Source organism: Gorilla gorilla, chromosome 2 (assembly GCF_029281585.2).
Source record: "Gorilla gorilla gorilla isolate KB3781 chromosome 2, NHGRI_mGorGor1-v2.1_pri, whole genome shotgun sequence".
Lineage (NCBI taxonomy): Eukaryota > Metazoa > Chordata > Mammalia > Primates > Hominidae > Gorilla > Gorilla gorilla.
In genome coordinates this window covers 52,005,240-52,029,913 of record NC_086017.1, presented here as the reverse complement: position 1 = coordinate 52,029,913, position 24,674 = coordinate 52,005,240, and the positions used below count along the sequence as shown (strand labels likewise).

The window sequence follows — 24,674 nt, the reverse complement described above, 5'->3', positions numbered from 1 at the left end:
GTTGGTCAGCCTGGCCAACATGGTGAAACCCTGTCTCTACTAAAAATACAAAAATTAGCCGGGCATGGTGGTGCGTGCCTGTAGCCCCAGCTACTTGGGAGGCTGAGGCAGGAGAACCGTTTGAACCCAGGAGGCAGAGGTTGTAGCGAGCCGAGATCACACCATTGCACTCCAGCCTGGGCAAGAGAGCTGGACTCCATCTCAAAAAAATAAATACATAAAAAGTTGGTTCAAATGAAAATCTTACTTGGTCCTCACTCCTCTACAATTTCTATTCAGAACATTTAAAATTGGGACCTTTTGTGCGGTTAACCCCTACAGCCGCATTTCTTTGACTACCTTTCCAGAGGTGGCAAGCCACAGCACAGGGTAGCCAGTACAAGATCTTATTTGGGGCCATGGCTAAGAAGACCTGATCATGATACTGCCATCACAACACACTTGGACAACTACTTACGGAAGTATTTTAACGTCTCTTCAATTTGCTCGGTTGTGAGGTCAATGTTGGCATCTGGAGAAATGAGAGGTGTATGGAGCCAGTCGTCGTGGTCATAACCGTAGATGGTGTCGGCTCTTAACTTATAATGGGGCAGCTGCTCCTCCAGCAGGCTAATGATCTCGACTTCCGGAAGATCGGTGCTGTTGCACACATCTAAAGACAAGACAACCAAGAAATGAGAGCCCAGAAATGGCTATGGCCTTGCTGCTAGTTAACTAAACTTGTAGCCTGTGGCAGGTATCTTCAGTTATTTATCTACAGCATGAAGAAGCTAGACAAGGCTACATCAGGAGTCTTTTTCCAATTTAAATTCTAGTCTCAAAACTTTGAATTGTGCATGCTTACGGCCAAGACCTACCCAAATGTTTCCTGCTGTTTAGTGTCCACTATTTAGGAAGAAAAGCCAAAATTTTTGAGCTTTTATCATCTGAGTTAAGTCTTTCCTCTAACCCTTTCTCTGGCCATTCTCCTTCAAGCGTTCTACATGTCAGCCAAACCAGTATTAATTTCACCAGTATGCCTAACTTCTTCATGCCACTCTCTTATCATTGAAGCTATCCTCCCATCTAGAATTTTGCCTTCATTTAATTTATTCATTCATCTGTTCATTCATCCACACTTCCTTCCTTCCATCGATCCGTCTATTTGAATCCTGAGTACCAGGGGCATAGGAGACACAGTGGTGAACACAAGAGTCATGGTCCTGCCCTTGAAACACTTATATCCTCATGTGGCATCCAGCAATTACACCAATAGGTGCCCATCCTTTAAGGAATAGCTTGGTGTTTTGAGCACACCAAGCAGAATTAATCTCTCTTACCCTTTCTATACTGACATGCCATTTTGTCAGAACTTCAGTTACTACACTTATTAAGTGTCTTGTGGGTATTTCAGTATCTGACTCATCTTGTTGGGAGAGGGCAAACTTCCATACACAGCTACCCTTGATCCACCACCTGTACCCCATAGCTCTTGGCCCAGGCTGTGCTCAAGGGGTGCATACTAATGCCTGTGACGGAGAACCAATTCACACAAAGCACATTAATGCAGGCCTTTAAAATGCAAACATGACAACATGGCAAACATAACCAGGATATGTACGCTACTTCTCTATCCCAGTGCTTACTCATCAAAGCAGAACACAGAGACTGAATTAAATAAGTGCTAATGGGTGAGTGATAATTATCTATCAACTAATTCTGGCATCATCCACTGTATCAGCCCATTTGCATAAGGTATTCCCTATGATGGGAAACGGCCCATGGGAGCAGCAGTGGTTTTGTCAACCCATAAATAAACCAAGTGCCTGTGGTGCACACAACTAGACAGGAGAGGAGAGTTAACTTGGTATTTTGTTCTAGGAATGAGTCTTCAACAAAGAAAAAATTATTCAAAAGATAAGAATATTACTGAGGTTGATTCTTTTTTTTTTTTTTTTAAGACAGTGTCTCACTCTGTTGCCCAGGCTGGAATGCAGTGGCACAATATTGGCTGACTGCAGCCTTGACCTCCGGGCCTCAAGCATTCCTCCCACCTTGGCCTCCCGAGTAGCCAGGACCACTGATGTGCACCACCAAACCCAGCTAATTTTATTTTTTGTAGAGACAAGGTCCCTATGTTGCCCAGGTGGGTCTCGAACTCCTGGGCTCACGCAATCCTCCTGCCTTGGCCCCCCAAAGTGCTGGGATTACAGGCATGAGAAATCTTGCTGGGCCTGAGGTCAATTCTTATCAAAGTCACAGTACCAAGTTCTTGCTTTGAAGTAGAAAACAAAAATAAGAACCTGGATCAAGTGGAGGACCAAACTCACTCTTCAGTCTCCATCCCTCTCCAAGATGTTAGAAGGGGCAGAGGAGAGAAAAAAAAAAAATACTTGTGACAAATAAAACCACACAATAGCAGGGAAAATAAAGAGGAGATGCTGAGGACGAACCAAAAGTATGAGGTATTCCTAAACACGGTAAGATAAAATTAAAGGAGAAAGGCCCAGTCTTACATATGAGCATTCACTCGCACATGCGTACATGTCTGCACACACACAGGAAATGACTGGTGCAGTCAGTGGGAGTAGATCCTGGGGTGCTCCACACGGGAGGCTACTGTCACAGGGAGCAGGAAGGGCCAGGGGCAGAGATTCACTGCAGAACCAAAGCAGGAACGGCAGGGAGAACCAGTCCCTTCCCTGTTCCCCCTGCTTGAGCCAAGGCCAGGAAGGCAGAAAGGCAGTAACTGTGGGGCCTGTACTCACTCAGGTAGAACATGGAACACCTCTGCCTGGAAGAAGAGCAATGCCAGAGACTTTGTGTCAAATAAGAAGGCCATTCAACAGGTGAAAAAAAATACGGATTCGTGAGAAAAGAGAATGTAGAGTTATGACTCATCACCCTTTGGGCAGGAGCCAACTGAGAACACCTGTCAGCACCCACCCCTCCCGCAGCTTCCTACCATTCCGTACTAACTACTCTCCCTCAATTCAATATGCAAAGCTTTGCCATAGAGCATTTCCACTCAGGAAGTCAGCATCGTTTTCCAAAATGTCAAGGAAAGGGTTAAAAATGAGAAAGTGAGGACATTCAGAATTTTAGTTGGAGATTTAGTCCTGGAGGGGGGACTCTATCTCACTGCTGGGACTTCTCTGCCTCATGGGGGAAATGTCACAGCAAGCATACTTGGTATTTCAGCCAGCCAAAAACAAGACCAGACCTGCTCCGTCACTTTGCAAAGCTCTGCTGGGAACAGAAGCTATGTCCTCCCCCAGGCAGAGCAATAGCCCAACCTCAAGGCAGAAGATTTCTCATATTTCTTCCCATCTCCCACTAGCAATAAACCACCATCCAAAGGCTCAAGATGGGCCCACAATAAGCAATATTTCCTCTTCTCACTATCAAGTAAAGAGTGAGTTCCCATGCAAGTTCATCTCTAGGAAAGACCTCACAGCCACAAAATGCCACCATGTAACTGAGGGAACATGGGGTTAAACAGGGCTGACACCTAGTCGGTAGCATCTCTTGGCTAAACATGGATCTGGTCAAACTGTCTCCACAGCAGCTCCACAAAAGGCAGTGCCAGCCTATCCCTAGTAGAACAGGCAGGGAACCAACACATTCCCGCATGACACACCCACACAACAGGCTGGAATCATCTGGTGTCAATGCTGTTTGGTGGTGGAGAAGGCAACAGACTCCAGAAAAAAAAAAAAAAAAAAAAAAAGTCCCTTCTAAGAAATCTCAGAATAATGTCTCACTTATGAGCATGCTTCCAGTTGCTCAAAAGTTGAGACTTGACCCGTCCTTCCATGTTTCCAGGGCTGAAGGTCAACCCATTTACAGTGTGAGTCCTTGTGCCCATGTGGTATCTTTTTCCTTAAAGCATATGACCAGTGAGATAAAGTATCAAAAGGTAAGGCTATGAAAAAATGCCTTTTTAAAAAACTCTGGCCCAGGCGCAGTGGCTCACACCTGTAATCCCAGCACTTTGGGAGGCTGAGGCTGGTGGATCACTTGAGGTCAGGAATTCGAGACCTGCCTGGCCAACATGGTGAAACCTTGTCTCCACTAAAAATATAAAAATTAGCCAGGCATAGCGGCGCACGCCGGTAATCCCAGCTACTCAGGAGGCTGAGGCAAGAGAATCACTTGAACCTGGGAGGCAGAGGTTACAGTAAGCCAAGATCACGCCACTGCACTCCAGCCTGGGCGACAGAGCGAGACTTTGTTTTAAAAAAAAAAAAAAACTCTGTATATTTGATTTTTCTGTGACGTGACCACCCTTATAAACATTAGCAGCAAATTTTCAGATGCTTTAAAGGCCCAAAGAATTAGGACATGGGATAGGATTATGGAGATGGCCCGTGCAGCTCTCCTTGACCTTGGCCACAAGGCCAAAAGCCCCACAGACCCCCTATGGAAGGAGACACCATGTTTGCCTCGAGGACACATCCAAGGCCTGACATCAGGTAAACGTAACAGAAGAGTCTTCAAGAATTCCCCAGGAGGCCAGGCGCAGTGGCTCACGCCTGTAATCCCAGCACTTTGGGAGGCCAAGGCGGGCGGATCACGAGGTCAGGAGATCGAGACCATCCTGGCTAACATGGTGAAATCCTGTTTCTACTAAAAATACAAAAAATTAGCCAGGCGCAGTGGTGGGCGCCTGTAGTCCCAGCTACTAGGGAGGCTGAGGCAGGAGAACGGTGTGAACCCCGGAGGCGGAGCTTGCAGTGAGCCGAGACTGCGCCACTGCACTCCAGCCTGGGGGACAGAGCAAGACTCCGTCTCAAAAAAAAAAAAAAAAAGAATTCCCCAGGAATGCTTTCACCATGCCAAACATCAAGCCAGACCATTGTCTCACCGTCCCAGCAACGTGGCACACAGAGATTTGCCTGTTATTACAGATCAGTAAGCTGGGATGCACGAGGGCTGTGGGACATCTTGTTGGTCAAGTTGATTCAGCTAACTAAGCAGCAGATCAGGTAGGAGCAGCCTCAGCTGTTCCACTAAAAGCTGTGATCTTCCCTCCAACACCTGCTACCCAGCTCCTAGGAGGGTGCACTTGAAATGCTGGGGAATTCCCAGGATGTCATCATCAGGAAGTTTTTGTTCTAAACAGGTGGAAGACTTCATACTTGTGGTAGGCATGTAAAATGAAACATAATCACAAATTAGGGAGGTGTTGGAATAATTTTCCCCTTTAAAGCACAGGAAGCAGTAGCCGGGCGCGGTGGCTCATGCCTATAATCCCAGCACTTTGGGAGGCTGAGGTGGGCAGATCACGAGGTCAAGAGATCGAGACCATCCTGGCCAACATGTTGAAACCCCGTCTGTACTAAAAATACAAAAATTAGGTGGGTGTGGTGGCATGCGCCTGTAAACCCAGCTACTTGGGAGGCTAAGGCAGGAGAATCACTTGAACCTGGGAGGCAGAGGTCAGGTTGCAGTGAGCTGAGATCACACCACTGCACACCAGCCTGGTGACAGAGCGAGACTCCATCTCAAACAAAAAAAAAAAAAAAAAAAGCACAGGAAGCAGAGGCAAGAATTTACTAAATTGTCTGCAGAACCACGGAGGGTCAGGGACCTGCACAGGACAGGAGCTTATTCAAGCTCCTGCTGTGAATGGACACTGCCGGCCCACCCTGGAGGAAAGGAACCCTTTATGATCTCTGTGGTCACCATTTCCCCACAGTTACAATTCACATTAGTAACAAGCTAATGTAAACAAGTAAAAATGTGTTCTCAAATAAGTCGCAAATGAAGGGCATCAATTTCCTGACCAATCCCAAAGCCCAAAGGTCCATGGCTTCAGGTAGATATGCAATAACAACAGCCCAAAATCCCACCAACCCCCAGCCTGTCAAACCATCAAAAGGCCAGGCTCAACCATAAGGGGAGGCTTACCCCTCGGCATCGCCTCCTTGCCCAGTTACTGTAATGCCCCATGGTGGCCAGCCACATTGTGGCTGGTGCCATTTCTGGAAAAGAGCTTTTTATTTATTTTTTTTTTATTTTTTGTTTGTTTTAAATAGAGATGGAATCTCACTGTGGTGACCAGGCTAGTCTCGAACTCCTGACCTCAAATGACCCTCCCATCTCATTCTCTCAAAGAGCTTTTTAAATCATACTATTGCTCTTTAAAAACCTCCCAGCTCCCTATAAAGTGCTTCATCATTCTGCCTCTACGTTTCTACAGGAGAGGATACTGAGTGTTTCCCAGTATGCAATTGCCACTTCTTCCTTTTGGTCATGCAACCCCCAAGATGTGGCTGGGCCCACGGCCAACCAGCTAAAAACTGTGTTTCCCAGCTTTCCCTGCAGTAAGGTGTATCCACATGCCTGGTTAACAGGATGTAACAGAACTTCCAAGTCATGCCCTTTCCGTCTGTCCAGTTGCAGAGTTGGCCTGGTGCTGGAGCCATGCTTAGCTAAATTAGTAAAGGCAATGCCCAGGAAATGACCAGAGCTACCTCAGCTGCCTGAAACACCCTGGACCTCCTTCCACTTGAACTTTTAAAAGTAAAAGAAATAAACAACTACCTTATTGAGGCCACAGTTCCAATTACTTTGGTCTCTGTTAAAGCAGCTAACTCAACACCCTAACAGCCTTTCTTACCAAGCCCAGCCTCTGCTATTTTCTCCAATTTCCCTTCACTTAAGGCATACCAACTTCTCACCATTTTCCAAACACATTTTTTTCACAAATCTGAGTTTTTAGACCAGCTGTTTTAGCTCCCTAGAATGCCCTTCACTGCCTAGCAAACTCCATCTTAAAATATCATTCAAATGTCACTCTGTATTGCAAAGCCTCCCTTAACCTCTCTTCTCTGGCTTCCACAGTTCTCAGTACATAAATGACTTCACTACGATGTTAGAAGTGTATTCTCTGCGGCTCTTCCCTACTAATTGTGAGCCCCTCAAGAGAAAAGGCTTTGAATTATCCACCTTACCTTCAGCCCAGCCCTTACTACTTTGCCAGGCAACAGTAAGTGTGAGATGAGTGATGGAACAAGGGAAGGAGAGAGCAGCAGCCGGTGGCAGGTCTAGTCTGTGAATCCCCTGCCTATCCAGGACAGACACATGCCCAGCCTGCAACATGAGGCAGGTGGAGCCATCTAGTGTCAAGGTCTTTTCAAACCCACCTCAGTATCACCCTAGGTCTTTATCCAGCATAGAGGAAAGTCCCATGGGATGGTAAATGCTCAGCAGATATCAATCCAATACCTACCATTCTTATGACATCACTTTGAAAGTAAAATAACCTAAAAGGACTCTTTACCTCTTCAGAGGTATAACCCTTCCTAGGTTTTTTCCAAGGCATAAGATTTGGAATGGACCCTCCTACCCAGGATGTGGGCTTCAGTTAGGGCCACCAGGGAGTGAAGAAAGCGTGCTGGAACCTGCTTGGCACCTGGAAGGTGCAGAGCTGCAGAAGCAGGTGTGTCCATTCTCCACCTGACTGGGGCTAGATCCCCACCTGCAGAGAGCGGCTAGGAGGAGGCTCCTCCATCTAGGGATTTGCACTGATTCTCAGGTGACATGCCAGCTTCACAAAACCTGCCAGGTGCCTGAGGCAATGCTTACATTTTACAGCAAAGGCAATAGCTCTAAATTAGTGTCCAACATTTAACACTCAGAGAACCTCATGTAAATACAGATCTCAGCGGGGCGCAGTGGCTCACACCTGTAATCCCAGCACTTTGGGGGGCCGAGGCGGGCAGATCACTTGAGGTCAGGAGTTCAAAACCAGCCTGGCCAACATGGTGAAACTCCGTTTCTACTAAAAATACAAAAAAAAAATTAGATGGGCGTGATGGTGGACGCCTATAATCCCAGCTACTTGGGAGGCTGAAGCAGGAAGAACTGCTTGAACCCAGGAGGTGGAGGTTGCAGTGAGCCAAGATCGCAGCACTGCACTCCAGCCTGGGCGACAGAGTGAAACTCCCTCTAAAAACAATAAAAATACAGCACTTTGGGAGGCCAAGGTGGGCAGATCACAAGGTCAGGACATCGAGACCATCCTGGCCAACAGGGTGAAACCCCGTCTCTACTAAAAATACAAAAATTATCTGGGCGTGGCAGCACGTGCCTGTAATCCCAGCTACTCGGGAGGCTGAGGCGGGAGAATCGCTTAAACCCAGGAGGCAGAGGTTGGGCAGTGAGCCGAGATCAGGCCACTGCACTCCAGCCTGGTGACAGAGCTAAACTTAGTCTCAAAAAAAAAAAGAAAAGAAGAAATACAGATCTCTGGACTCTCAGAAGAAGTCAGCCTATCTAGGATCAAGGGACCTCCTCCTCCACAGAGGAGTTAAATGCTCTGAGTGGTGGCCACCTCCAGAGAGGGAGTGCGATCATTCCAACAGGGTTTCTGGGCCTCGTGCCTGCACGCTGGAGCTTGAGGGCTCTAAGCCCAGGAGAACAGGGACCTGAGTAGCTGCAAGGTGAGCAGAGTGTGCAGAAGAGCTGTCTAGAAGGAAAGTAGCCCTAGACACTCACCCAGTTGGCAGGAGATCTGAGAAAACAGCAAGGGGAGAGGGAAGACTAAAAGACAGGAGAGAGAAAGAGGAAAAACCTAGTGAGAGAAAGCTCAAGCAAAAGCAAAGGAGGAGAGAAGAACAGGAGAGGGAGGAAAGGAATGCCAGAAAGAGGCAATGGCAGGAAACCAGCACCACAACTGCCACCTGCTGGAAGCTGAGAGGCCCCGGGTGCCGGCCAGGAGCACAGTTTCAAGAGTTTGGAGAAAGGACGCCCAGCCTTGGTTCTGCCCGCTCAACTTCATCCTATCACTCTGGCAAATCACATGTTCATATGCCTGGGACTCAGTTTCTTCATCTGTAGAACAAAGGTAAGTGGCTGCAGAAAAGCTTTCTTCATACCCTAAATTTCTCTGAGCAGTGAGAGCAAGAGTTGCACATTCTGAGGGCTGTGTCTGGGGGGCAGCCGCCACTCACAGCACTTCCCGGTGACGCCCCCAGTCCTTGACATGCTGACTCCACCCAAGAGACCAGGGATCTGTATTTTTATGAGAGTCCCTGATTTCTAAATGTTGAATACTGAGGGCTAGATTAAACATGCATGCCTCCAGTCTGCACACTGGGACTTCCATCCTGGCGCCGCACTCTGGGACTTCAGAGAATGCTACAGACCACATTAAAGGTGACAAAGAACAAGAAAAGGGACCTCCGCTCATCAAATAGTGGCCACCATACAGAGGTCCATCTTTTTTATTTTTTTCCTCCCTGTCCCTCTCCCAGTCCATTTCTTTACCCACCAACTTTCCACTTGGCCATCGGAGAGGTGGGTGCAGAGCATGACCCCTGGCTATGCTTGGGGAGGCAGGCGTTCTGGCTAGAGGCAATAACCCTCTCTCATGACACATTACCCATGGCAGTGACTGCAAACCCACAGCAACGTTCTAATGACTTCACAAGACAACACTCCTCACCTACTCAGCCACTTGGAAACCATTCTGTACAGACTTGGAAACAATTCCATTTTCTTAAAATTATAAGGATTAAAGGGCAGGAATAAAGACTCATACACAGGCCACACTGGTGCTGGAGATGTATGTGATACTTTGTAAGTGGTATCTGACAGACAACCTTCTAGAAAATTCCTCTCTATCAAGGGACCATGCAGTTTACAGCTCTAGCTGAACATCTTCAGAGATTCAGTCTTAGTAATTACTTTCCACACCACAAAAGTTGTGATTCCACAAATTACAAAGAGGACATTAGAGCTAAAAACTACTGGCGCAATCTCCTCACTGAATGGAAAAGGACACTGTGTTCAAGCTGAGGAGGTGGCCAAATGTCACAGAGCAAACCAGCAGCAGACTCGAGATGGGTGCTTGGCCTGCGGCAGGTCCCACCATGCAAGAGGCCTCGGGATGTAGCGACAGCACCTCCAGATGCTGATTCGCTTTCCGCTGTTTGCCCAGCACCTGGAACCCTGCCTGGTAACTAGTAAGTGTTCAATAAATGTTTGCTGAACAACGCAAAGCACTTGTATCTATTACTGCCTTTCATTTACTCTCACAAGCCAGCAGGCAGTGCAGGATGAGGATTGGGAACACATTTCATAAATGAGGAGACCCAGATCTAAAAGACAGAAGGGGAAACTGTGGCCCTGCAAGGTTCAGAGACATGGGGGAAGTCTCAAGGCTAAGCAGTGGCAGAAATGGAAGCAAGACCCCCGACTCCACCCTGGCTCACACCCCAGCCACAAAGGGACAAGGGATAGGTCCAAGTCTTCCTTTTCTGCCTCTCTCCCCACTGAGGGACAGCTCACTTGCTGTGAACAGCAAAGGGGATCTCCAGAAGAGAGAAGGACAAGCAGAGAAACCCTCATAGGATGGGAAAGGAAAGACTAACTATGCTTCAGAGACAGGAATGAAAACCAACACTGGGGAGTTCTCTAGAATGCCATGGCCTTAATTACCAACAGAAGAAACGCTTTCTAAGAAAACGGACACAAAATTACACAGTTGAATTCCACATAGCCTGGTGTCACGTACCGAGTTACCATCTACTCACACATACATGCACCAGCCCCGGTGACACATACCCCCAAAGAAGCAGTCACACAGAGACAGCCAATCCAGCCAACTCAGCCGTGTTTGGAAACAGGGTGCCCGACGTGAGGCTAAAGGGCAACTGAATGTGGCGCATTCCACGTGGGCATGCCAGTTTGTTGCTCAACAAGAAAGGACAAGAAGGGCAGGGCAAAGGAAAGGGAGGAAAGATCCTGTTACGGAGGCCCCAAAATGTCACAACTAAAAAAAAACAGGCGATAATTACAGTACAGGTTATTAGTGTTAGATTGATTCTAATATTAAAACACAAAGCAAAAATTGTACACAAATTTATTTTAAACGTAAAAGTTAACGTGTATAAGTTCAGCCCAGAGTTAAATCTCCAGGAGAATACTCAAAAAATAGACTATTACTGTCGATTTGAATTTGTTTTGCTAGGAAATAAAAAGATAAAATACTTTTGATCTCCAATAGTCTTGGTAACTTCTCTTAAAAGCATATGTTGGCTGGGCACAGTGGCTCACACCTGTAATCCTAGCACTTTGGTAAGCGGAGGCGGGCAGATCACTAGAGGCTAGGAGTTCGAGATCAACCTGGCCAACACAGCAAAACCCCATCTTTACAAAAAATACAAAAATTAGCCAGACGTGGTGGTGCACGCCAGTAATCCCAGCTACTTGGGAGGCTGAGGTATGAAAATCGCTTGAACCCAGGAGGCAGAGGTTGCAGTGAGCTGAGATCGCACGATTGCACTCCAGCCTGGGCAACAGAGGGAGACTCTGTCTCAAAAAAAAAAAAAAAAATTAAGTATGTTACATGCTACAATTATTAAATAACCAAGGGAAGATTATTTTACATGAAAATATCCAGTGCTGTACGAATGTAATTAAAGTGCTCACAACTGAACTAGTGTTTAGACAGATGGAGCTGGTGTAAATTGGAACAACACTTGCAGTAAACAGTTTGACAGTATGTTTAGAGAACCAAAAATGTGTCCATGGTCCTTAAACCAGTAATTGCACCTGGGATTAAATCTAAGAAAGGAATAAAAACAATCTGAAGTGTAAAATTCATAAGCATGTTTACGGTACACGTGACAAAGTTAAAAACATGCATAACCAGGTTCCTCAAAAAGTCAAACACAATTACCATATGTTGCAGCAATTTCACTTCAGCAAATTCCTGCCACTGCTTATATCTCAAAAGAAGTGAAAGTGGGAACTCAAACAGATATTTATACACCTGTGTTCTTAGTAGCACAGATAAAAACAATCCTAACACCCATCAGCAGATGAATGGATAAACAAAATGTGTAGATACACTGGAGTATTATTCAGCCACAGTAAGCAATGAAGTACTGATATACGCTGCAACATGGTGAACCTTGAAAATATTACGCTAAGTGAAAGAAGCCGGCCTCAAAAGACCACATATTGAATGATTCCATTAATATGAAATGTCCAGAACAGGTAAGTCCACAGAGAGAGAAAGCAGATCAGCGGCTGGCAGAGGCTAAGGGAAAGAAAGGGACAATGTGGAGCGACTGCTAATGGGGAGGTGGTTTCCTTTTGGGGTGATGAAAATGTTCTGGAACTAAACGGTTATGGGTGCACATTTTGAATGTACTAAACGCCACTGAACTATACCCTTTAAAATGTTTAAATGGGCCCAGCCCAGTGGCTCACATATGTAATCCCAACACTGTGGGAGGCCGAGGCAGGATGATCACTTGAGCCCTAGAGTTTGAGACCAGCCTGGGCAACACAGTGAGATCCCGTCTCTATAAAAGAAAAACGGTGCTTTTGGCCAGGTGCAGTGGCTCATGCCTGTAATCCCAGCACTTTGGGAGGCTGAGGTCGGTGGATCACCTGAGGTCAGGAGTTCAAGACCAGCCTAGCCAACACAGTGAAACCCCGTCTCTACTAAAAAATACAAAAATCAGCCGAGTGTGATGGCACACACCTGTAGTTCCAGCTACTTGGGAGGCTAAGGCAGGAGGATCGCTTGAACCCAGGAGGCAGAGGCCAAGATCATGCCACTGCGCTCCAGCCTGGGCAACAAGAGTGAAACTCTGCCTCTCTGCCTCAAAAAAGAAGGGTAGGGGTAGGGGTAGGGGTAGGGGTAGAGTAGAGTAGAGAGTAGAGTAGAATAACAATGCTTCTAAGAAAATTAATTTTTTTAATGGTTAAATGGCAAATATTATGTTTTGTTTTGAAGAGATAGGGTCTTATTCTGTCACCTAGGCTGAAGTGCAGTGATGCAATTATGGCTCACTACATCCTTGAACTGGGCTTAACTGATCCGCCCACCTCAGCCTCCCAAAGTGCTGGGATCACAGGCATAAGCCACAGCGCCTGGCCTATAATACTTTTTAAAATGACATTGTTAGGCCAAGTGCGCTGGCCCATGCCTGTAATCCCAGCACTTTGGGAGGTCAAGGCAGGAGGATCACTTGAGCCTAGAAGTTCAAGACCAGCTTGGGCAAGATGGGAAGACCTCATCTCTACAAAGAAAAAATTAAAAATCCAAGCGTGGTGGCACACACCTGTAGCCCCAGCTACTGGGGAGGCTGAGACAAGAGGATCCCTTGAGCACAGCAGTTAGAGGATGCAGTGAGCTGTGACCATGCCACTACACTCCAGCCTAGGAGATAGCAAGACCCCATCTCTTTAAAAAAAACACAAACAAAAAATTAGCTGGTTTTTTTTTTTTTGAGACAGAGTCTCACTCTGTCACCCAGGCTAGAGTGCAGTGGCATAATCTTGGCTAACTGCAACCTCCATCTCCCAGGCTCAAGAGATTCTCGTGCCTCAGCCTCCCAAGTAGCTGGGATTACAGGCACGTGTGAACAAGCCTGGGTAACTTTTGTATTTTTAGTAGAGACACAGTTTTGCCATGTTGTCCAGGCTGGTCTCGAACTCCTGAGCTCCAGTGATCTACTCACCTTTGCCTCCCAAAGTGATGGGATTACAGGCATGAGCCACCGCTCCTGACCTTTTTAATTTTTTCCTTTTTTTTTTTTGAGATGGAGTCTCGCTCTGTCGCCCAGGCTGGAGTGCAGTGGTGCAATCTCGGCTCACTGCAACCTCCACCTCCCAGGTTCAAGTGATTCTTGTGCCTCAGCCTCCCAAGTAGCTGACCCAGCTAATTTTTGTATTTATAGTCGAGACGGGGTTTTGCCATGTTGGCCAGGCTAGTCTCGAACTCTTGAACCCAGGAGGCGGAGGTTGCAATGAGCCGAGATCGCGCCACTGCACTCCAGCCCGGGCAACAGAGTAAGACTCCGTCTCAAAAAAAAAAAAAAAAAAAAAAAGTAAGAGCTGAGGAAAGGGATTAGATTACCATTAGGTTCATGGAATTCCTCTTCCCAAACTTTCCTTGGAGTCTTAGTACACTCTGGAGTAGGGGCTACTTTTTGACCAGAGAAGACACACACCTGGTACAGAAAAGTGCTTTGAAAACCAGTCTCCTGAAAAGGGGAGAAGCTCGGGAAGTGTGAAAACTCTTTTCTATATTTGAAAAAAAAAAAAGATGTCAGCCCACAGCATCTTTCAAAACAAGTGTTGGCAAATTTCATACTTATCCCTGTAAAATACTATATAAGGTATCAAATTTTGTCATAGGGGTTACAAAACTATAAACCCAGCCCAAAACAGAATGATCTTCGTGTAATTTTTAATAAATAAGACAATAATATGGGTTTAATCAAAATAGATGCATTTTGAATTTAGTAAGATTACCATAACTAGGGCTGGGTGCAGTGGCTCACACACCTGTTATCCCAGCACTTTGGGAGGCCTAGGTGGGAGGATCACGAGGTCAGGATATTGAGACCATCCTGGCTAACACAGTGAAACCCCGTCTCCACTAAACATACAAAAAGTTAGCCGGGCATGGTAGTGGGCGCCTGTAGTCCCAGCTACTCGGGAGGCTGAGACAGGGTAATGATGTGAACCTGGGAGGCGGAGCTTGCAGTAAGCCAAGATCGCGCCACTGCACTCCAGCCTGGGCGATAGAGTGAGACTCCGTCTCAAAAAAAAAAAGATTATCAGAACTTCTAATCCTGTGGCTTTAGGCAGCCTAGTCCATGGACAATAAGGAGGTTTGTTTTGGGAAAGGACTGGTATCCTCTTTGTTTCAAAGCTAAACTATGAGTTCCTCCCAAAGTTGGTTCTACCTGTGTCCAGGAATGAATAAGGACAGCTTGGAGGTTAAGAGCAAGATGGAGTCAGTTAGGTCAAATCTTTTTTCACTGTCTCAGATTTTCTGGGTTCACAGCTCCTTCTGGGCCTTCTGTCTGGAACACTTTTCCCTTCCCTGCCAACCACCCCTTTGCCCTCTGATCCCAGATGGACTGACTTCTTCAGGGTCACCTCCCTAGATAGGTGGGCTAAGTTACCCCCTTGGCCCCTGGCATTTTCCACCCATCACAATTTGTAGTCACTGATTTAGTGATTGATTACCAGCAGTCTCTGTCATTGGACTACACAGCTCCAAGAGGGCAAGGACAGGGTCTGCTCAGGGCCAGAGCAGACACTGAATAAATGCTGCAGAATGGAATGAGCAGCCATCTGGTTCTTCACAAGCACCTGCAGTGCCCTGCACTGGGAAAATCAACCCTCACAAACACTGAGCAGAGCGGCCAGGACCTTCACTGAACACCTGTGGGAGACCTGGGGCTTTTGCCAAAATGATGCCCTTCTCCTGGTCACAAAAATACACAAGGCAACACTTGCTTTTCTGTCTTCTACTCCTCTACTCCTTCCTGGGCCACAAAAAGCTTGGTTGTCAAATGGCAAAGCTCACACCCCACCTATAAAAGGCAAGGGGCTCAGCCAGGACAACAAAATTCAACACATGAAGCTGAATTGGGCAAGGGAAGTCAGAATAGTGTGAATGTTTACAACCCTCAATGGGAAAAAGCCCTTCAGCTCTTATGCTGCAAAGGCAGGAGGAACCCTTTCAGGACTACTTCATAGGAACTTAAAAAGCTCTGTGTGTAGGACTCCATCCCCAGAGAGGAGCACCTCAGCCTTGCATGGCTCTCGGCTTGCAGGGGGCTGTACTTTCTCCTGTGCCCACCTTAGCAGAAGCCCCAGAAGCCCAGATCCATCAACCCCCACCCCTCAACACACACACACACACCCCCCACAGCCTTTCCCTCTATTGTTTGTGTGGCTCCAGCCACAGCCGGGAACTGCCTGTCTGGGCTATTCAAGTTATCCCCACATGGACAGTTTTCATAAGTGTTCTGGTTACAAAGTTGCATTACTCCTGGTATTTTTAGCGTCCAATTTTGCAACACACACAAAGTTTATATATATATATACTTTAAGTTCTAGGGTACATGTGCACAAAGTGCAGGTTTGCTACATATGTATACATGTGCCATGTTGGTATGCTGCGCCCATTAACTGGTCATTTAGCATTAGGTATATCTCCTAATGCTATCCCCCCCGCCACCCCTACCCCATGACAGGCCCTGGTGTGTGATGTTCCCCATCCTGTGTCCAAGTGTTCTCATAGTTCAATTCCCACCTGTGAGTGAGAAAATGCGGTGTTTGGTTTTCTGTCCTTGTGATAGTTTGCTGAGAATGATGGTTTCCAGCTTCATCCATGTCCCTACAAAGGACATGAACTCATCCTTTTTTATGGTGGCATAGTATTGCATGGTGTATATGTGCCACATTCTCTTAATCCAGTCTATCATTGATGGGCATTTGGGTTGGTTCCAAGTCTTTGCTATTGTGAATAGTGCCGCAATAAACATACGTGTTCATGAACACACACAATGTTTTCAGGAACAAATACATAGTTAAAGAATGCCTGTGTAAAGTTTAATTTTGCACACTCAAAGCGATCAGTCGTTTTCCTTATAGTTCTAGCCTTTATACCATGCTTAGGATGGACTTTCCCATCTCAAGATTAGTAAAATATCCAGCAATATTTTCATCTAGCACTTTTACAGTTGAATTTTTAACATTATATCTTTTCTTTCTATTTTATTTTAACTGCTGTTTGCTGAGCAGGGCTAATTCACAGGCAGTGTGCCTAGGGTAGCAGCCAACATTACATCTTTGAATCACCTTTTGAACCATCTGGATTTTATTGGGTTTGATGGAGTTATGCAGGGATCCAGCTGCACTTTCTTATAATGATAACAAATACATCAGTAATAATGGTAAACACTTATGGAGTGGTACCATAAGCACTTATAAGCATTTACATCCATTAACTCATTTAATCCTCCTAAGAGTCCTAACATTTATCCCCGTTTGACATAAGAATGAATACACTACAGCACAGAGAAGTTGAATACCTAGACCCACATCACATAGCTTGTAAATAGTGAACTGGTTTTCTAACAGAGCCTGAACTCGGAGGTCAAAATCCTAACCACCACTCACGCCTGCCCCTGGCCCCAAAGATCCTGACCTCACTGATTAAATAATCCCTCCTTATAACTCTTCTTTCTCTAAATTTTCTCCTAGCCCAACTTCCAGTCTTTTGCATACTTTGAGAATTTCTTAAGCAAAGCACATAGATAAAGCTTCACTTTTTGACCCATTCTGAGACTTTGCCTTCAAACAGGAGCATTATGGTCAAATTGGGCAAGACTCATCTTACTATTGTCATGCCTCTTGGTGGTTCAACTTCTGGAGGTTTCATCACTTTGCTGTCTTTTGCATTGTAGAGTATGTGCTACCAGATTCTTTTTTCTTCTAGTGATTTAGAACAGAGCTTCCACAAGCAGTGCTGGGAATGGAGGGTGCCAGGTAGTGTCCGGGGTGACCATCAGCTAAGAACTACTTCCATAATTTACCCATCATGCTATGCAAATACCATTGTTTTCTTGTCAGGGTCATGATGTGGGTTAGGTTAGGGAATGCTAATGTTGAATGTTTGAATCTTTTTTTTTTTTTTTTTTTTAAAGGCAGGGTCTCACTCCTGTCACCCACGCTGGAGTGCAGTGGTACGATCACAGCTCACTGCAGCCTCAACTTCCTGGGCTCAGGTGATTTTCCCACCTCAGCTTCCCAAGTAGCTAGGACTACAGGCAGGCAGCACCGCACTTGGCAAATTTTTTGTATTTTTAGTAAAGATGGGGTTTCCCCATGTTGCCCAGGCTGGTCTTGAACTCCTAGCTCAAGGGATTCACTTCACTTGGCCTCACAAAGTGCTGGGATTACAGGCTTGAGCCACTGCCCCCAGCCTGCATCATATTTTTAATTATAGTCAAGGAGACATGGTAGACACATGGTGGCCATCTGCTATCCACACTCTTCTTAGTATCAAAGCTCTGAGCCCCATGGAAAAACTACATTTCTTAGCCTCCCCTGCTGCAAAATGAGACTACAAGGCTAAGTGTTGGCCAATGAGATAAAAGCACTGGTGTGCGAGCCTTTCTCAAAGGCTGCCTTCCCTACATCCTGGAATTCAGACATGATGGCTGGAGCTTCAGCAGCCTTCTTAGATGTGACATGACCTTAAGGATGGAAACCACATCTAATATGGTAGAACTGAAGGACAGGAAGAGCATGGGACCCTGGGGACAGCAGGGCTGCACCAGTACTGCGCAGTCTCCCTCTGAACTTCTTATACTTTAGAGAAAAATAAATTCTATAATGTGAAGCCACTGTTCTATACAGCCAAACTTAATCCTTAATGATACAGATAGTTACCTTTAAAGGTACTATCTGTACAGGCAAAGAGGTTAACAGACCAAGAGGTTACAGGCTAAGAGGCTAACCTGTATTTTCCTAACTATCCACAGCAAAAATAGAATAATCTATTTGCACTTAATCTCACCCATCTCCCTCCAACCTCTTGGGTTTTACTGTTCTAATCTGGGAGTTCAGATGAAGTTTCCTGTTTTTAAATAATTAATTTCTTTTTTTTTTTCTTTTTTGAAACGGAGTCTTGCTCTGTCGCCAGGCTGGAGTGCAGTGGCACAATCTTGGCTCACTACAACCTCCGCCTCCTGGGTTCAAGCAATTCCCCTGCCTCAGCCTCCCAAGTAACTGGGACTACATGCACGCACCACCACACCAGGCTAATTTTCGTATTTTAGTAGAGACGGGTTTCATCATGTTGGCCACGATGATCTCAATCTCCTGACCTCATGATCCGCCCGCCTTGGCCTCCCAAAGTGCTGGGATTACAGGCATAAGGCACTGCGCCCAGCCCAAATAATTGATTTCTTAGACTTGCTTTCTGTTGTCCAAAAACATTTCTACCCAATGTTTATGATTAGACTCTGTAAGGCTTTCAAGGTAGCCTGAGCAGCTGCCAGAGTTCAAGGCCCACATCCCTCCCCCTGTCCTGCCTGTCCTGTCTTCCCCTTCAAAGGTGGCTCTAACTAGGGGACAAGCAAAGTTAGCTGGCAATCAAGGGGTAAATTCTGGAAAAGTTAAGTGCCACATTAGGAAAACTTATTTTATTAATAGCACAAAATCTCATGAAATCACAATGCCAACTGTGCCTCTACCATTCAATGCATTCATCTGTTTTACTGTTAATCTAAATTATTTCCTGAACAGGAAATTCTGTTTAAAAATGAACAATGGTTACTTTTTCAAAACATCAAATGAGATCATCTGGATATTAAAAGATTTCAAACTCATCCAAAAAATATTAGTCTGACAATATGCAGTTAAGAAAAACAAATATACCCTGACAGTAAAATGATTCCACATTTACTTGAACCAATTTTCCAATAAACACAAACATAAATTCAAAATGTGGAAAATTCCAAAGGACAACCTACAAAGCAGAATACAAATAAATAAATACAACATTATAATTTTAAAAAGTAATTATTCAGGTGCTAGAGTCACTATACACAAGACTCCAGTGCACATAAAGTGTCTATTTTGTTATTATTATATTTTTATTTTTTATCTTAAATAAAGAAGAGGTCTCACTATGTTGCCCAGGCTGGTCTCCAACTCTTCTTGTTGAATTGATCCCTTTACCATTATGTAATGGCCTTCTTTGTGTCTTTTGATCTTTTTTGGTTTAAAGTCTGTTTTATCAGAGACTAGGATTGCAACCCCTGTTTTTTTTTTTGTTTTGTTTTCCATTTGCTTGGTAGATCTTCCTCCATCCCTTTATTTTGAGCCTATGTGTGTCTCTGCATGTGAGATGGGTTTCCTGAATACAGCACACTGATGGGTCTTGACTCTTTATCCAATTTGCCAGTCTGTGTCTTTTAATTGGGGCATTTAGGCCATTTACATTTAAGGTTAATATTGTTATGTGTGAATTTGATCCTGTCATTATGATGTTAGCTGGTTATTTTGCTCGTTAGTTGATGCAGTTTCTTCCTAGCCTCCATCGTCTTTACAATTTGGCATGTTTTTGCAGTGGCTGGTACTGGTTGTTCCTTTCCATGTTTAGTGCTTCCTTCAGGAGCTCTTGTAAGGCAGGCCTGGTGGTGACAAAATCTCTCAGCATTTGTTTGTCTGTAGAGGATTTTATTTCTCCTTCACTTATGAAGCTTAGTTTGTCTGGATATGAAATTCTGGGTTGAGAATTCTTTTCTTTAAGAACGTTGAATATTGGCCCCCACTCTCTTCTGGCTTGTAGAGTTTCTGCAGAGAGATCTGCTGTTAGTCTGATGGGCTTCCCTTTGTGGGTAACCCGACCTTTCTCTCTGGCTTCCCTTAATATTTTTTCCTTCATTTCAACTTTGGTGAATCTGACAATTATGTGTCTTGGAGTTGCTCTTCTCGAGGAGTTTCTTTGTGGCATTCTCTGTATTTCCTGAATTTGAATGTTGGCCTGCCTCGCTAGGTTGGGGAAGTTCTCCTGGATAATATCCTGAAGAGTGTTTTCCAACTTGGTTCCATTCTCCCAGTCACTTTCAGGTACACCAATCAGACGTAGATTTGGTCTTTTCACATAGTCCCATATTTCTTGGAGGCTTTGTTCATTTCTTTTTACTTTTTTCCCTAAACTTCTCTTCTTGCTTCATTTCACTCACTTGATCTTCAATCACTGATACCCTTTCTTCCAGTTGATCAAATCGGCTACTGAAGCTTGTGCATGCGTCACATAGTTCTCGTGCCATGGTTTTCAGCTCCATCAAGTCATTTAAGGTTTTCTCTACACTGTTTATTCTAGTTAGCCATTTGTCTAATCTTTTTTTAAGACTTTTAGCTTCTGCTGGGCGTGGTGGCTCATGCCTGTAATCCCAGCACTTTGGGAGGCCGAGGCGGGTGGATCACCTGAGGTCAGGAGTTCAAGACCAGCCTCACCAACATGGAGAAACCCCATCTCTACTAAAGATACAAAAAAATTAGCTGGGCGTGGTGGCACATGCCTGTAATCCCAGCTACTTGGGAGGCTGAGGCAGGAGACTCACTTGAAGCCAGGAGGCGGAGGTTGTGGTGAGCCAAGATCGAGCCATTGCACTCCAGCCTGGGCAACAAAAGCGAAATTCTGTCTCAAAAAAAAAAAAAAAAAAAAAAGATTTTTAGCTTCTTTGCAATGGGTTTGAACATCCTCCTTTAGCTTGGAGAAGTTTGTTATTACCGATCGTCTGAAGCCTTCTTCTCTCAGCTCGTCAAAGTCATTCTCTGTCCAGCTTTGTTCCATTGCTGGCGAGGAGCTGCATTCCTTTGGAGGAAAAGAGGCGCTCTGATTTTTAGAATGTTCAGCTTTTCTGCTCTGGTTTCTCCCCATCTTTGTGGTTTTATCTGCCTTTGGTCTTTGATGATGGTGACGTACAGATGGGGTTTTGGTGTGGATTCCTTTCTGTTTGTTAGTTTTCCTTCTAACAGTCAGGACCCTCAGCTGCAGGTCTGTTGGAGTTTGCTGGAGGTCCACTTCAGATCCTGTTTGCCTGGGTATCACCAGCGGAGGCTGCAGAATAGCAAATATTGCAGGATGGCAGACGTTGCTGCCTGATCCTTCCTCTGGACGCTTCATCTCCGAGGGACACCCAGCTGTATGAGGTGTCAGTCGGCCCCTACTGGGAGCTGCCTCTCAGTTAGGCCACTCGGTGGTCAGGGACCCACTTGAGGAAGCAGTCTGTCCATTCTCAGATTTCAAATTCCATGCTGGGAGAATCGCTACTCTCTTCAAAGCTGTCAGACAGGGACATTTAAGTCTGCAGAAGTTTCTGCTGCCTTTTGTTCAGCTATGCCCTGCCCCCAGAAGTGCCCCCAGAAGTTCAGCTATGCCCTGCCTCCCTACAGAGGCAGGCAGGCCTCCTTGAGCTGCGGTGGGCTCCACCCAGTTCGAGCTTCCCGGCTGTTTTGTCTACCTACTCAAGCTTCAGCAATGGCGGACGCCCCTCTCCCAGCCTCCCTGCTGCCTTGCAGTTTGATCTCAGACTGCTGTGCTAGCAGTGAGTGAGGCTCCGTGGGCGTGGGACCCTCCAAGCCAGGTGCAGGATATAATCTCTTGGTGTGCCGTTTGCTAAGACCATTGGAAAAGCGCAGTATTAGGGTGGGAGTGTCCCGATTTTCCAGGTACCATCTGTCATGGCTTCCCTTTGCTAGGAAAGGGAATTCCCCGACCCCTTGCGCTTACTGGGTGAGGTGATGACCCGTCCTGCTCCACGGGCTGCACCCACTGTCTGACAAGCTGCAGTGAGATGAACCCAGTACCTCAGTTGGAAATGAAGAAATCATCCATCTTCTGCATCACTCACGCTGGGAGCTGCAGACTGGAGCTGTTCCTTTTCGGCCATGTTGAAACCACTCCTCCTGGATCTGGTCTCAAACTCTTGAGCACAAGTGATCCTCCCACCTCAGACTCCCAAAGTGCTGGGATCACAGACGCGAGCCCAGCCATAAAATGTCTGTTAAGTGTACACTCGAATAGCATCGATGACCACTCAAGAACGATCCCCCACCACTGCTCTCCAAGGTTAGGGGCAAGCCTGTCGGAATCAAGAACAATGACAGTAGAAATCTTTGAAAGCGTATTAAGAACGCATGGCCAGGCATAGTGGCTCAAGCCTGTAATCCCAGCACTTTGGGAGGCTGAGGCAAGCAGATCACTTGAGGTCAGGAGTTTGAGACCAGCCTGGCCAACCCAGCAAAACCCTGTCTCTACTAAGAAAAAAAATACAAAAATTAGCCAAGTGTGGTGGCACACACCTGTAATCCCAGCTACTCAGGAGGCTGAGGCAGGAGAATCTCTTGAACCTGGGAGGCAGAGATTGCAGTGAGCCAAGATCACGGCACTGCACTTCAGCCTGGGGGACAGAGGGAGACTTCATCTCAAAAGAAAAAAAAGAATGCAGCCACACTGTGGGAGATGCGAGGAGACTGAGGGATGATTGCTAAAGGGAAAGGAGCTTTTCGGGGGGTGAATGAAAATGTTCTGAAATTGAACAGATTCACCAACTGAACTGGTGATAATTGCACAACCCCACAAACATACTAAAAACCACTAAATTATACACTTTATATGGATGAACTGTATGAAGCATGAATTATATCTCAATGAAGCTGTTACAAGAAAAAATGTAATCACAAGAAATGTGAAAGTAAGTCCTGCTGAGCACACTGCCTGATAGAGGCAGGAAGCAGAGAACTCTCCTAGGCAGACAGGGGAGGGTCCCTGGAGAACTTTCGAGCTGCCCAGGTCATTGTGCACAGGAGGCTTGCCTAAACATACCAGCAGTGAAAAATTCAGTCCCTTAACACATGCACAGTAAGGGAAATAAATCAATGTGGAATGGCTCAGACTAGGGGCCTGCATGCACACTGGAAGGTCGGGGTAGAGCCGCCAGAAACTCACACCTTATACAAATAGGGAGCACAGACCCATCAGCAGACAGAGAAGTCCTTGTATTCAACTGTGAAGGGAGAACCAGCAACCTGCTTTCAGGACCCCTCTCTCTGAGTGTCCGTGTGCCTACTTCTCCCTGGTCATGAGACAAGAACCTTGACCTTGCTGGGCTAATGAGCAAAACATCCAGCATCAGTACCATACCCTTAACACATCAGCAAATCTCTGGAAAACAGAAGATATCACAAAAGATAACTCTGAATCCATGAGAAAGATTAAATTGCCTTCCACATCAACTGTTTGGAAAGCCCAAGGTAAAAGAAGCTTCTAATACCTTTAACAGACATTTCTTCTGAAGATAGGGTAAGGTAGATAAAATGAGATTTTGGCTGGGCACAGTGGCTTACGCCTATAATCCCAGCACCCTGGGAGGCCAAGGCAGGCGGATCACTGGAGGTCAGGAGTTCGAGACCAGCCTGGCCAACATGGCAAAACCCCATCTCTACTAAAAATACAAAAATTAGCCAGGCATGGTGGTGTGCGCCTGTAATCCCAGCTACTCGGGAGGGTGAGGCAGGAGAATCGCTTGAACCTGGAAGGCGGAAGTCGCAGTGAGCTGAGATGGCATCACTACACTCCAGCCTAGGTGATAGAGTGAGACTCCATCTCAAAAAATAAATAAATAAGTACGTGATATTTAATACTTAAGAACAATAAGCTTTGGTTGCCTGGATTTTCAATGACCTGAAACGACTGTTTACAGCTTAATAACGCGGAGTAAATAGGTGGAGGATTGCTGGACTCACCAACAGCTCTTTGAATACTATTTGGCTTCCCAACTAAAAAGAGGTGGTTCTCTCTTACCGTTAAGTTGGTGTCATGACAGAGGTCATTCCTTGAAGGTCTAGGCCAGGAGTCTGCAAACTATGGCTTAAGGGGAAACCCAGCCCTCTGCTATTTTCATAAAGAAAAATGTTTCCCAAACACAGCCACACCCATTCCTCTAGGGAATGTCTATGGCTGCTTCATGTGCTGCAACAGCAGAGACAAGCAGTTGAGACAGAGACCTTCTGACCTGCAAACCTAAAAAATTTACTCTCTGGCCCTTTACAGGAGTTTGCCAACTCCTGCTCTAGGCCCTAAGAGTCATGTCCTTCCCCTCTTCAAGCAGGGCTAATAGAAGAAGCCAATAATTCAGAGGTGACTGGCACCACGAGGCTTTCCTGAAAGCAACTAATGTACCTCGGCCATTCAGTGCCACTCCTGTCACCTAAGAATATTCTAAACTCTAAGCTGTTCACTTTGTCCACAATTCTTCCTGCATCCTTCCTGAATCACTCTTGCTATGGTTCACTATTTGCCCAATATGGGCAAAATATTTCACAACTCTGTGACTTCAGGCTGG

General features: G+C 45.8%; 1 protein-coding gene across 10 annotated transcripts in view; it reads right to left on the bottom strand.

The window, feature by feature from the left end:
- The window catches only part of TRAK1 (trafficking kinesin protein 1), a 211,902-nt gene that overhangs the window by 99,477 nt on the left and 87,751 nt on the right, over positions 1-24,674 (bottom strand). For all 10 annotated transcript variants that reach the window (XM_055381357.2, XM_055381356.2, XM_055381359.2 and 7 more), the window contains one exon: positions 458-652. Coding sequence is in view for 4 of the 10 variants with exons in the window: in XM_019024011.4 (XP_018879556.2) it covers positions 458-652 (195 nt within the window). In the remaining 6 variants the exon portion in view is untranslated. The remainder of the gene's footprint in view (positions 1-457; positions 653-24,674) is intronic.